General features: G+C 43.0%; 1 protein-coding gene across 1 annotated transcript in view; it reads right to left on the bottom strand.

Annotated features, from left to right (window-relative positions):
* LOC138259657 (sodium- and chloride-dependent neutral and basic amino acid transporter B(0+)-like) overlaps positions 1-15,019 on the bottom strand; it is a 558,437-nt gene that overhangs the window by 399,367 nt on the left and 144,051 nt on the right. The window contains 1 exon segment of the mRNA XM_069207527.1: positions 1,854-2,015. Within this exon segment, the coding sequence (XP_069063628.1) occupies positions 1,854-2,015 (162 nt within the window).

Below are 15,019 nucleotides of genomic sequence, written 5' to 3'. Positions count from 1 at the left end.
CCCAGACAGCAGCCAATCCAAGTCTGAGTTTTATACTCAAACGAAGAATCGACGCAAATGTTTCAAAATGGTTTATAAACCTTAAACAGGAATCATAATAGAGAGTACTGGAGACGTTCTATGGAGCCAGTAAATACTGTATTTTTGGCTTAATATAGCATGGGCAACTCTGTCTTACGATACTGACCAACCCAAGGGAGAGGAGATTGTTCCCGGAGCCCTTCCTATAAGGACACTACTCTAGACAATGACAACTTGCATCCTCAGTCTGAATATACCTGTGACCAGACAAAAAACGTTTTGATGACTTGCCCACACTAGGAATCATCGAGAGGAAACACGATCAATCGCAGAGTTAAACCAAAGATCAACCAAAGGCTGAGATCATACTCGTTTCGCTTAGTGACATCTCTAGGGCCACAAGGAGACATGGGTTTATACCTGACTAAAAGTTAGGGTATGTGTGAAAAGACACAAAAGTAGAGGCCGAGGACGGAAAACTCGTTCTGCAGCAGCAAATGCTACCGGGAACTCCTAAATTAACCTCTGCTTTCTTTTTCTAATCTCTTTTATTCACTTTTATTCCCGTCTAACAAAATTCCTTGTTTCTGCAGAAAGCACCTGTCAATAAATACTAATTCAATTCTGACAACTTGCAGATATGTATGTAATAAAACTCCATTGAACTGATGGAATTGCGAAACACCCACCAGCACAATGTAATACTCACTCTTCTGCACCTAAGGATGCTATAAATATATTCTTTATAGAATCCATATTTTCGTAAATGGCAGATTGCATCATCGTCTCAACATCTATCTCTTTGAGTAATGTCAGTGCAACCAAAAAACAAAGGGCCTAATTTAGCGTTTGGAGGAAGAATTACTTCCTCAAAAAAGAATTGGCTAGCGGCCTTATTACAAGTTGATTGTCTGTTATGGCTCTTGTATTAAAGCAGATGGGATTTCTGTCACGTTTGTTACCCACGTGATAAAACTGGATATGAAAAAGTGGCAGGTGACTTGCTTGGTAGTAACTAAAGAGTACCAAATCTCTATACAAATTAAGTTCGCTATCACTCTTTTTTTAATTTATTTTGATGAATTCCTTGTTTCTGCAGAAAGCACCTGTCAATAAATACTAATTCAATTCTGACAACTTGCAGATATGTATGTAATAAAACTCAATTGAACTGATGGAATTGCGAGACACCCACCAGCACAATGTACCACTCACTCTTCTGCACCTAAGGATGCTATAAATATATTCTTTATAGAATCCATATTTTCGTAAATGGCAGATTGCATCATCGTCTCAACATCTATCTCTTTGAGTAATGTCAGTGCAACCAAAAAACAAAGGGCCTAATTTAGCGTTTGGAGGAAGAATTACTTCCTCAAAAAAGAATTGGCTAGCGGCCTTATTACAAGTTGATTGTCTGTTATGGCTCTTGTATTAAAGCAGATGGGATTTCTGTCACGTTTGTTACCCACGTGATAAAACTGGATATGAAAAAGTGGCAGGTGACTTGCTTAGTAGTAACTAAAGAGTACCAAATCTCTATACAAATGAAGTTCGCTATCACTCTTTTTTTAATTTATTTTGATGCATAGTTGAAGATTGGATCCAGTGTTTATAGGGAATCTTAGCTGCTTTACAATGTGTCGTTCTACACGATAATCAAGGCAATAGTCTGCCATCATCACTCCCTCGTTTATTATAACCTTTATCTGCTCCATGTTTTATTCAAAGACATAAGACAGACTGCTCCGAGAGAAAATGCATGTTAGGAAAAACACACAATATGTTCTGTATGGCAACACATCGTGAAATATTATATTAGAAAAACATACCTCTCAAAAGACTGCTGCACGTTTCATTAGCCCAGCTGGAGCAGTCAGACCAAGGCAATGTCTTTCGGAAAGAGGCAAATAAATAATAGAGACTATATGCAACAATTACATTGTAGTAGATGGATACTGTGGTTGAAATAATCACCATGGTGATGCCCACACCTGAAACAAATGAGAATTATTTTTAATTACCAATCAGTTTAATTGTCTACCTTATTGGAAGCTCATCACAGTATAAAGCTGAGTGAAGCAAGGCACAGTACATTATGTCTCTCTATAGACGTGCGGACCAACTGTCTGCTCTTGTCAAATGCAGAGAAAACTGACAGATTCATTTTCAAAATAACAGGGAACATATATTTAAACATAATGGATTGGACTGGTGCATATATGCAGAAAAAACATGTCCCTAAGTAAATGTAGGATATATATATATGGTCCATGCATTGCCAAGTGCGGCTCACATAAAGAAGTAGGCAGGTGGCTGTGAAAAGGATGCACTTTATTAGAGCCAAAATAAAGCTCAAAAACATAACTCTTGCAAGGTAGGAAATGCACGAAATCTACATATTCATCTTCAACCCTTAAGCAAATCAACTTGGTCTGGTGGGCTTTCTGGCTTCCTCACACTTTCTTCTGTTTGTGCCACGGTGCACTTTAAAGCAGGTGCCCTAGTACATTGACTGCACTACTCGCAGGTCTGGGGTGAACCCTTGCTGCCCTAAGTGCAGCGCATTCAAGTGAAAAATGGAGCCGCTTTGAAGCCTCTGCTCTATGTTTCATTGTGCAGGCTGCAACCTGTCTGCACTTTTAAAGGGAATTAGAGATCCCCTTGCAGGCGAGAGCAGTGAGTGACTGCCCCTGACTGTCATGGGATGTCAATTGAGGCCCCTTTAGGGGGGCTCGCCCCCCCAGGTTGATGACCACTGCTCTAGATAGACAACACCCTCCTTTATCTGGCAGATCCCGAGCACTTCTTCCCAAAAACTTGAAATCCTGAGGATATTAGAGGCGTATATATGGCTTAGCATAAACAGGCATAAGTCAGCGGTGTTCCCCTTCTCCAGCCATGGCATAGGTTTGATCGGTCAGTACCTGCTAAAATGTAAATCTATAGGCTTTAGGTACCTGGGGATCTTCATGACTAAAGACCATGACACATTAATGAGGGAGAACCTGACCAGAATCCTGGAAGCCTATAGAGAGGACGTAGAGCCCTAGAGGTGACTCCCCCTCTCACTATTGGGCATGGCGGCCCTCAACAAAATGATCTATTTATCAACATTTCTCTACATTTTGCAAAACACTCCTTTTAGGTTCCTGAGGGTTTTTTCACTCAGTAAACAATGTTGCAAGGGTGCTGTTGTGGGATACAGGGAAATCAAGGATCACAATGACTAGCCTGAAAAGAAAGCCCCTAGATGGTGGAATTCCCCTTCGTTTTTTCACCTCTATTACTGGGTGGAAAACAATTGGGCATTCTCAACACAGCAAGAACTGCCCCAGATGGCTGCTAGAGGGGCAATGGACCCAGGATGCTACTTTGGGTGCCTCCGGGAGCCTGTACAGGAACATGGGGATGACACCACTACCAGCACCTACGGCAGTGGTAGTTAACACATGGCATTCAACAACATGTATTATGAGTTGGAAGAGGAAGCTAACCTTGGAGACTCCCCCTGTGGGAATCAGAGGTATTAAGGGGGCTCAGGGAGATGGAGGGTTTTAAAAAAAGGGACCTGCTAGGCATCTCTAAGGTAGGGGATGTGTGGTGGATGGCAAGATGATACCTTTCATTGTGCTGCAAGAGAAATATGAACTGACAGGGAGTCAGTTTTTACGATATGATCGACTACCATATTTATTACTAAAACATGCAGAGCTGTTGTAGAAGGTGCCTGACGAGAGTATAGATTTCTGGGATCCCCTTGACTAAGCATGATGTATCCTGAATATACTCTACACTTTTACATAATACTCTCCCCCATTGAACGGCCTGAGGGACAAATGGGAAGGGGACCGAGGCAGATTGGATGACCATGATTAGGGTTTGGCTTGCTGCTACCTACAGGAAATGGTCACACAGGTGGGTTCCAAATAATCCATCTGAAGATTCTCCATAGGGCATAAATAACTAGGATCCAGCTCTACCTGATGGGTAGGACAGATAAAGACCTTTACTTGTGGGATTACCAATAGAGGGGAATTCTGATACATATGCTTTTAGCCTGCCCTAAGATCCAGAGTATTTTTTAGGGCAGTGGGACCCGGACTATCAGCAGTCACAGACATCTTGTTAGAGCTCACCGCTAAACTCATGACTTTGGGCATTTGGGGGGGGGGGGGGAATGTGCGCCTCTCTACACTTTCGTTTTGTAATGTGGGCTTGATGGTGGCACGTGGTGATGTGATTAGACACTGGGGCGTGCCAAGGTTCCAACACTACGAGCATGGGAGCGAATCCTGGACTGGTGTATGAAGGCCAACTAATTGGTGTAACAGGGAAGGGGGTGCCCAAGGAAGTTGGAGAAGGTATGAGGTCCCTGGGGGGCCCACAAAGGATGTTAACCCATGAAGACAGGTGGCCTGACCATGGAATAAAGTGGAGGTAGTGGTCTCCCTAGGCATCATGTGTAGCTTTCATAAAATTGGTGGTGGTGGGAGTGCTGTTGAACCTCTCACTGGTATAGAGTTGTGTTTGGGTTGTTAATGTAACTAACAAATCTGAACTGGAAAGGCTTCAGCACATGAACGCAGGAAATAGTTGTTTTGTTTTACAATTTGTACTGACAATTTAATAAAACATATTGCAAAAAAAATGACCACCTTTAGACACTTGTCTAATGACCCCAAGCTACATCTTCGAAACAGTGGATTCACCCTATTCTGCTGGCAACTGGAACACGAAAAATACAATAACATGTTAGAAAAATGGCATCTAAATATAAAAATAACACAAATAGAGCTGAAAACAATCATGGCTCCTACCGGTAACACAACACACTCCTTCCTTACGTGCCTCCTGTACAATTGCAGATCAGTTGATAAAATGTGCTTAGAACCTGCTGATTTGATCAGCACAAACAACTTAGAGCCTATCTTAATGGCAGAAACCTGGTGAAATAATTTATCACAACAGGCCCTCAACTTTTGTGTCCCATTTGAAAACGTCATCAACTGTCTAGACAGAAGAGAGTAAAGAGGAAGTGTTATAAAGTAGCATTAATCCAGAAAAAACATCAAATGAGACAAACTAAAGAAAGATTAATTCATCTTCAATGCCAGCCATTAAAGTGAAAACAATCAGCCAGAGGCCAATTAAATGAAATACAATTTACTGCCCACATGTGTGACAATAACGTTTTTATGGTGCTCCTCACTGAATCCCTGGCTACCCTGAGTAATAACATTTCCTTAGGTAATTTCAATGTACATTCGAATACAAAAAAAAGCCCCTTTAGCACCACTTGTTCTTTCTTAATGGAGATCAACCTAACTTAAAGCTGCACACCCTACCAACACATTAGGCTTCACTCCACAACTCCCCAAGTTAAATTAAAGAAATCACAATCAAGACCCCCTGTATTGAAAGATTCCATCATCCTCGTTTCCATATACTGTACAAAATTAGTACCAGTAGGCCAGATCAAAAGACCTAACCAACAATTAAGAGATCTGTGGAACATTTCCCCAAACATGCTAGCTTTGGAAGTTGCTTGGGTATTCCAACCACCCCCAAGAAGCAAGAGTTCATCTGCCTAAGGTCAATTTTAATTATGCCATGAGAAGGATAATAGGTATGATTGCCTTGAAACACTTGAAGGAGAAAAACAAAACGATCACCAAAATAGCTTTCTAAAAAACTGAGCAAGAGTAGGAAAACTCTCAGAACACAGGAAGAAATCCTGTTCTCTGATGATGCTGACACAAAGTCACAGGAAAAGAATCAAATATAAACAACCTACCTATAGAGGACAATCTACCCAAATAAGGTGGTGATGGAACATGCTAAAATCTGCTTGAGGAAGATATTTGAGACTGTGAAAAAACATATTATGTCAAAATCAGATTTGTCAGCAACCTTTTCCAAAGAAAAGAGTGGGGAATTTTGCACTTTCCTTGTTGAAAAGTTTCTGCCATGACTATTGAAGCCACAGAATGTAAAATAACCACACAAAAACCAGGGCCCCTTAGTAATCTTTCAAAGAAGTCAAGATTGGTTCCTACAGTAAGTGCCTCTCATTTCATTGAATGCATTCCCACAACGTTTCTCAAGAGATTAGCAAATCTTTTGCTCTGTAGTTGTGCAACCTACTTTAATACCTGTCTAAAATTATTTATGTATTCAAAGGCTGGTAGTCAAACTCCTATATTAAGCTTAACCCTAGTAAGATACCTCTCCTTATATTCTGAACCCAGGTTTACCATCTCTGCATTTTACATGAAACATAAAGCTGTGTTTCCTCAAACCCCTTACTACGCTGCATAAAAACTGATTCTAACTGGTAGACCACAATCCCTTTTGAGCACGGACAAGCTCCCCCTTTATACACCAGTATTTAAGAAAATTCACTTGAGATGTCAGGTGGGAAAGCAGTCCTACAGTGTGGAGCTACATGTTTCAAACAATTAGAGCTCCCTTGTTCTGTAATCATAAAAACGTTAGTTTCCAAGCATGTAAGAACCAGTGGGTCTTATTTAGAGGTTGGTGGACAGGACACTCTGTCAAGATATGGTGCATATTCTGCTAGCCATATTACAAGTGGAAAAGCTATAATGCACTTGTAATATGGCAGACTGCACATCTGCTACATTTTTTACAGTATACCTAGTGCTCTAAACTCTAAATTAGACGAATGCCTTTTTGTTGAAATTTCCAAAATTGGATACTGCTAATAAGAAATTATGTTGACTCCATTCTTGTGGGTATTTTAATATATTCACTTTCATATTAGGTTACTGCTGCTTTACATATATGTGCAAAACGTTGTTCCTATCTTGTTATAACCTTTTCTACACATTCTATAATCCTTCACTACACCATTTTATATTATCATTTTCATCATATCTGCTGTCTTCTATGTATATCTCCTGTCTACTATTCCTACAAAGCTGTCCTTATGTGAAGCACTCTGTCCCCCTATGGATCCTGTTGTCTATATAAAACTGTTAGAAATAAATAATTACATTAAAAACAAATTGCATTAAACAGTGTCAGCAATGTATGGTTTGGGTTCATCTGTAGACCATACGTGGTTTCTCATCATAGTATGTATAAACTGGCCAATGCTGTCTTTACGTTAGATAGTAAATATATAATACTAGAATGCAAGGGTCAGACAATCATCAGAGCATTTGAATATTACAGCTAAGTAATGCTTAGTGTGGCAACTAGATACTCTATGTATGCTCTTCTTAGTTTTAAACTTGCATTCACATTGTGGGTGTAGTACAAGCACATACATGTTTATTTAAAGCAATTCACGTCTCAGGGCAACACACGATTGGATCATTGGAGATTAGATTCATATGTGGACCTCTAGATGCTCAGCAGAACATTTCCTTATCATAAATAATTCACCAATGTGCTTGAACAAGCCATCTATCTATGCATTTAACACCACTGATGTCACTTTAACACAGTTGCAATCTGTTGAATAGGCACTATGAGAGTTGTGTATCTCAATAGGAGATTCTAGCCTCTTGGTCCTCATGATATCCTTATGAGAGGGTGATGCTCAGAGGGATAAGTACCTTGTAAAGTGGAATGTACATGATGGGATCTCTGCAAAACCAAGTTACAAGAAAGAGGAGCATGTTTGCCTACATACTCTCCCTTTGAAGTATGAGTTGCTGCATCCAAAAGCTCTGCACAAATAGTTTGTTAAAAAAAAAAAAGGAACTATAACTGTCCTAACAGCCTTGCCCACAGATCCTGGAGCAAGGTCCTCCGCTGGAGCAAAGTGCAGAAGAAGAGTGAAGGCATAGGTGATTATCTTAAAATGTAGCTGTTTGTCTTCCACCTACAGCAAGACACAGTAATCATTAGGACTTTCCATTCATAACTCGCAATCTACAAGCTCAAAACTGAGCATGCAAGAGGCTGGAGGTGACGCATGCTGTAAAACTTCACATTTGCCAAAGGTAAGCAGCCATTTTTGCTTTAACATTTTAAGCATACGGAGTTTTAACTCTGCTAGAGCCGTAGGGCTACTGAAAACCTCAGACATCCTAAGCTCTGATGCAGCTCCTACATAAAAGGGACTGGACTAACAATGCAGTGGGAATCTCCCTATAAGGTGTGAATTATTAGCACAGATTCCACTGTAATTTAGCTATATATATACAATTGCACTCCTCTTTGTCGATGTGTACAATGTGGCGTGTGTAACAGTTTCTTTGCAACCTAACACTGTGACAGCCTCTTCGCGCCTACTCTCGCTACTCAAATTCTAACTTTTGAAAATGTGCAGGTACAGATATTCTTTTTTAAAACGATCCTATCTTTTGGAAATCCTATCTATTGGAAATCTGAGATGGAAAAATGGGCCCCATGTAGCCAGAATATATAGCATGATGAAGAAATTCGTTAGTGAAAGTTCATGGAATTAATAGGGTGTGAAATCTAGTGATGTTGTGAAACTTTGTATTGTATGTTCGTTATTTCTGATTTGATCAAACTCCATAAAACTCCATATATCAAAAACACAATCAAATTAAATACAAAATAAGTTGCATCAGCAGTGCATTTAAAATGCACAATAAAAACAATTCATTAATTAATGTCGGTTGCGCATAGGTAAGATCGCACTAGTGGAAGTACAGAGCTCCAAGCCTAAATTAGAGTTTCTCTCCACAAAAAGAAAAAATAGAAAGGCAAGCATCTCCGAACTAATAGGCGATCAATCAGGGAGCAAACTTGGACGCAACAACATATAAGATCGTCTTCCAATAACTGTAAAAACTTTAATGCCAGGGGAACTTGATTAAAAGAACCATGGGGCATGTTTACAAGAAACTGGTGCATCTGCACGGGGGCCACCCCAATGAGGGGGGCCCGCTTATGGTGGCGGCGGCGGCGCTTGGCTGAGGAACGTGGGATAGGGGTCGGGGATCGGCAAGCTCCCTGGCCCCCGCCTGCAACAAAATTACAGCCGATTGGCTAAAAAGGGGAATGCAGCCCCCGAAGCCCTGTTTGAGCTTCTGGGGTCATGCACAACTGTGACGTCATGGGGCCGGCCTTAATAAGGCGGCCACGGTCGGTGAGCACGTCTTTCTCGCACTCACCAACCAGACCAGGGAGTGCCAGTGACCACGAAAATAATTACCCACCTGTAGAAAAATGGCTCCCTGTTGCAGTTACCCCCCACTTTTTGCCTGATATTGATGCTGACTTGACTAAGAAGTGTGCTGGGACCCTGCTAACAAGGCCCCAGCACCAGTGTTCTTTCACAAAAAATGTACCATTGTTTCCACAATTGGCACACCCCTGGCACCCAGTTAAGTCCCTTGTAAACGGTACCAGTAGTACCAAGGGACCTGTGAGCAGGGAAGGTCCCTAAGGGCTGCAGCATGTGTTGTGCCACCCTAAGGGACCCCTCATCTAACACATGCAAACTTCCACTGCAGATTGTGTATGTTGGTGGGGAGAAGAAGGCAAAGTCGATATGGCATCCCCCTCAGGATGCCATGCACACAAAATGCTGCCTGTGGCATAGATAAGTCACCCCTCTAGCAGGCCTTAAAGCCCTAAAGTAGGGTGCACTATACCACAGGTGAAGGCATAGCTGCATGACCAATATGCCCCTACAGTGTCTAACTCTATTCTTAGACATTGTAAGTACACTGTGGCAATATTAAGGATATGGTCTGGGAGTTTGTCAAATTAAACTCCACAGTTCCATAATGGCTACACTGAACACTGGGAAGTTTGGTATCAAACTTCTCAGAATAATAAACCCACACTGATGCCAGTGCTGGCTTTATCTATTTTACCCAATCCTTCAGTGCAGGACTGACTGGTCTGTGCCAGCCTGCCACTGAGACGAGTTTCTGACCCCATGTGGTGAGAGCCTCTGTGCTCTCCGAGGCCAGAAACAAAGCCTGCACTTGGCTGAGGTGCTTCACACCTCCCCCATGCAGGAACTGTAACACCTACCAGTGAGCCTCAAAGGCTCAGGCTTCATGTTACAATGCCCCAGGACACTCCAGCTAGTGAAGATGCCCACCCCCCGGACACAGCCCCCACTTTTGGTGGCAAGTCTGGAGGAGATAATGAGAAAAATAAGGAGGAGTCACCCACCAGTCAGGACAGACCCTAAGGTATCCTTAGCTGAGGTGACCCCTGCCTTAAGAAATCCTCCATCTTGGTTTTGGAGGATTCCGCCAATAGGAATAGGGATATGCCCCCCTCCCCTCAGGGAGGAGGCACAAGGAGGGTGCAGCCACCCTCAAGGACAGTAGTCATTGGTTACTGCCCCCTGACCTAAACACACCCCTAAATTTAGTATTTAGGGGTAACCCTGAACCCAGGAAACCAGATTCTTGAAACCTGAAGATAGAAGGACTGCTCACCTAAAAGCCCAGCAGAGACGACTCAGACAACAACTGACTTGGCCCCAGCCCTACCGGCCTGTCTCCCGACTCAAAGAACCTGCACAGCAATGCATCCTGTGGGACTAGCCACATCTGAGGACTCAGAGGGCTGACCTGCACCTAAAGGACCAAGAACCTCCAGAGGACAGCGGCTCTGTCCAGAAACAACAGCAAAACAAGCAACTTAAAAGAGACTCCAACTTCTTGCCAGAAGCGTGTGTCTTCACACTCTGCACCCGACGCCCCCGGCTCGAGTTCAGGACAACCAACACTGCAGAGAGGACTCCCAGATGACTCCACCGACGTGGACACCCTGAGTCGACCTCCCTGCACCCCCACAGTGATGCCTGCAGAGAGGATCCAGAGGCTCCCCCTGACCACTACTGCCTGGTAACAAAGGAACCCGACGCCTGGACCAGCACTGCACCGCAGCCCCCAAGACCGAGAGGAGCCACCTACCAGTGCAGGAGTGACCAGCAGGTGGCCCTCATCCTAGCCGAGTCAGTGGCTTGCCCGAGAAGTCCCTCTGTGCCCTGCCTGCATCGCCAGAGTGACCCTCGGGTCCTTCCATTGATTTCTACAGCAAACCTGACACCTACTTTGCACACTCCACCCGGCTGACCCTGTGCAGCTGAGAGTGTGTTTTGTGTGCTTGTGTCCCCCCCCCAGTGCTCTACAAATCCCCCCCTGCTCTGTCACCCCTAAGGACGCAAGTACTTACCTGCTAGCAGACTGGAACCGGGCCACCCCTGTGCTCCATAGGCGCCTATGTGTTTTGGGTCCTCCTTTGACCTCTGCACCTGACAGGCCCTGTGCTGCTGGTGCTGTGGCTTTAGGATTGCCTTGAACCCTCAATGGTGGGCTGCCTATTCCCTGGAGACTGACTGTGTAAGTGCTTTACTTACCTGAGAAACTAACCAAAACTTACCTCCCCCAGGAACTGTTGATTTTTGCACTGTGTCCACTTTTGAAATGGCTTATTGCCATTTTAACCAAAACTGTGTGTACTACTGTTTTAAATCACAGTTCCATACTTACCTGTGTGAAGTACCTTACAATTTATGTACTTACCTAAAATCTTGAATCTTGTGGCTCTAAAATAAATTAAGAAAATAATATTTTTCTATATAAAAACCTACTGGCCTGGAGTTAAGTCTTTGAGTGTGTATTCTCATTTATTGCCTGTGTGTGTACAACAAATGCTTAACACTACCCTCTGATAAGCCTACTGCTTGAACACACTACCAAAAAATAGAGCATTAGTATTATCTAATTTGGCCATTATCAACCTCTAAGGGGAACTCTTGGACTCTGTGTGCACTATCTCTCACTTTAAGATAGTATATACAGAGCCAACTTCCTACACCACCTGCCTCCCTCCGTTGTTGAGCGTCAGTCTCTACTGAATTAGTTATTTTTCTTACAGTTAATTTTGAATGCTCTGAATGTTTAATTGTGGTCTACCTGCTAAGGATTTGTTTTATCAGGTGACTTGATTTGTGGTGAATTGGACAGTTATTGTTGTTAGTCTGTCGTATTTGGGGTACGATGGTGGGCGGGGTGAGATCATGACTGGGAATATAAATGGGTACCTTTTTTATGAAAAAATTGGGTGACAAGCTAATTGGACCCTCCAAGGGGTGCTGGCTGGGAAGTGTGTACGACATACAGGGGCACGAGTCCCCCTAGGACCAACCACCCACGCATGTGCAGAAGGTCTGAAGCGAGCACTGGCCCTTGGGGGTTGGAGTCTGAGGGTGGCGGGGGCACCCGAGGTAGGTATCTTAGCGGGCAGCTGGGCCCCCTCCACAGCAATCCAGTTTGGAAGGTATGAGAACACCCTGATGGAGATTCTACCCATGGGATTTGTAGCGTAAGGAGGGGCAGGGTTTGGGGTAATAGGAAAACAGTCATGATCTCATTAACAACAACCAACACTGGGTACACAGGAACGAACTGGTTTAGTCAGTGACAGGAATGTGGATGTATTAGCGTACTCTGTTAAGGCTAGGCATCCCTTGAACTCTGTAAATACTTTGTGAATATGACTGTGGTTACTGCGTATAATTTTGATTATGATTAACAATATTTTGGCAATAAAAATACAGCTGGGGGTTTACCACCCTAATCCCAAAGCAATGTGCATCTAAAGTTTAATTTAAGCTTGCGCGGTGGGGGAGTGAGTGGTGTTTGGTGGTAAGAGGCCTCGGCGATACCCGGCCATAAGTGCTGATGCACCAGTTTTCTTGCGTCGCCCCAGCCTCACCTAAGGACACCATGGGTGCGCTGTATTCAAAGTACGGTGCACCAATGCAATTGCTAGGACAATAGTGTCAGAATGTTTTATACTATTGTGCGCTTTGCTGCACTAGCGTCAACAATGTTGACGCTAGTGCAGCTAAGTGCAAGGAGGCCCATAGGTTGCATGGGTGCATCATTTTACTGCCTGCTTTGAGGAGGTGCTCAAAATGATGCCAAAAATGGTGCAGTGAAATCTTGTAGATATCACTGCATGATTTTTGTTGGCATCCTGGTGGCAGAACGCCCCTGGCATGCATTATGCCTGACACAGGCATAATGTGGCACAATTGGGTGCATATTAGTGGAATGCACCACCATGTAAATACATTGTGGCAAAAAAGCCTTCCTAATGCCACATTAGCGGAAAGAAATTATGCTAATGTGATGTAGGAAGGCGCTAGGGGCTTGTACATATGCTCCCATATCTTTTAGAGAGCAGTGAAATAAACACTCTATGTGAGATTACATAAAATTCACAGAACATCACAAAGTGTAATGTTTCTTTGGCAGAGATTGAGTCATAACCACAGGGACTAAACTTCAATCCAGATTGCGGAGCCCTTGAGGAAGCTAAGCAAAGTTGGTTAAACCGGAACCTTGTCAGTAAGAAGCAGTCCTTTGCTGTATTGATGCACTGCAGCAAATGATTCACATATCCAAGTCTGGTCCACCTTCACTATTCTCTTGGGGTTATCAAACAAATCTGGGTGACACAGGAACTTAAAAGAGAATTTAATATACTTAAACTAGAGACTTTTCAAGGCATAATCAGGAGTTAAACAGTCCCTTATGATTTCCTGGCTGATCTTTGACTCCAGCTGCAACCAAACTGCAATAGATCTCATTAAGGGATGGAGGGCTAGTGTGTCTGCTAAATAGTTGTGTTAGATTATGAGCACGGTGAGACAGTGTGGCAGTAAACACATATTTATTCAGGTACAGCAGTATAAGGAGAACAATAACATATCCTCCACTGTGTCCTCCTAACTGCCGTTATCCTCACATTCCACCTTCTCTACATTCTACCCATCTACATTCTATCACTTCATTCCATCCTGTTACATTGTACACTACTAACAAACACCACAACTTGGCACCAAAATAACTCTTGGTGAACTGCGAATGCGGGCATGCTTTGAGGTACACTCTAAATCCATCTCAGATATTTGTTTTTGGCGGTCTTATAGGCCGAAACATCAGTGTAACTCCACATGTCACTACAGTATGCTACTGCAGAAACACATTTAGCCTGATATATCTTGATAAGGGGCTGTCGTGGTGTTTTTCCCAGTCTTGTGACAAAATTAGAAATGGCTTTAATAATTATTTTGAATGATTTTCTCTTGAATGCAACTAGGGTAACTAAGATTGTGTCTCATCAAACGTATCCCTTAAATAAGGGCTAGAACAAACTGTAGCCAACAATTAGCCCTAGGGATAAGACGTTTAGACTCTGGACTTCCCGACTCCTGTAATCATTACAAAGGACATGCTATAGTTTATTGACAAGTCCAAAGAAATCATAAAAGAGACAAAAGGGTTGAATAACATTTGCAGGCCCACAGCTGTACTGGCTAAAAGCACAGCGTCATCAGCATATAGTAGGGCCAGAAGAGATTGTGCACACACTAAAGGAAGATCCTGACTATCCTTTAGTGAGTGGCGTTCTTGGCTGTTAATAAATAACCTAAAGAAGAAAAGTGCCGTACCCCACAGTGCACTTCAAAGGGTTAAGTGCAGAATCCATCAAATTTACATCTAAATGCCACTGACATATCTTTGTGCAAGTCTCTGAGAAGTGTGACAATGTCAGGGTCGACCCCCATAGTAAAAAGCATGGCCCATAATTTATCACGGTTAACTCTGCCAAAGGCTTGTGTTAAAACCATACAGGCCATATAAGTGGTGCCTAGTTTAGCGATTGTGTATTTAGAAATCATGAGTTGCATGTTCAGGCATTCATCAATTGTGCTCAGACCTGACCTGAAACCGTACTGCAGGTCTGAGAAAATGTGGTTCTCTTCTTGTGAAGTCAATAGTCTATTACGAACTACCCTCCCAAGCACTTCCACTGCAGAATTGATTAAAGAGATGGGCCAGTCACATTTCACGTCCTCCTTATCCCCCTTTCTAAAAATCTGGACAATGATTGCGGTAGACCATAAGGACAAGGGAACAGCCCTAATGGCTGCATTCAGGGTCTGTGTAAGTATAGGGGCTCATTACTCTGATTTGCACAAGTATGGATCCAAAGGGATCCCATTTGGTTC

This window comes from Pleurodeles waltl, chromosome 2_1 (assembly GCF_031143425.1).
Source record: "Pleurodeles waltl isolate 20211129_DDA chromosome 2_1, aPleWal1.hap1.20221129, whole genome shotgun sequence".
Lineage (NCBI taxonomy): Eukaryota > Metazoa > Chordata > Amphibia > Caudata > Salamandridae > Pleurodeles > Pleurodeles waltl.
The sequence above is the reverse complement of the archived record's forward strand: the minus strand, read 5'-3'. Positions and strand labels throughout refer to the sequence as shown.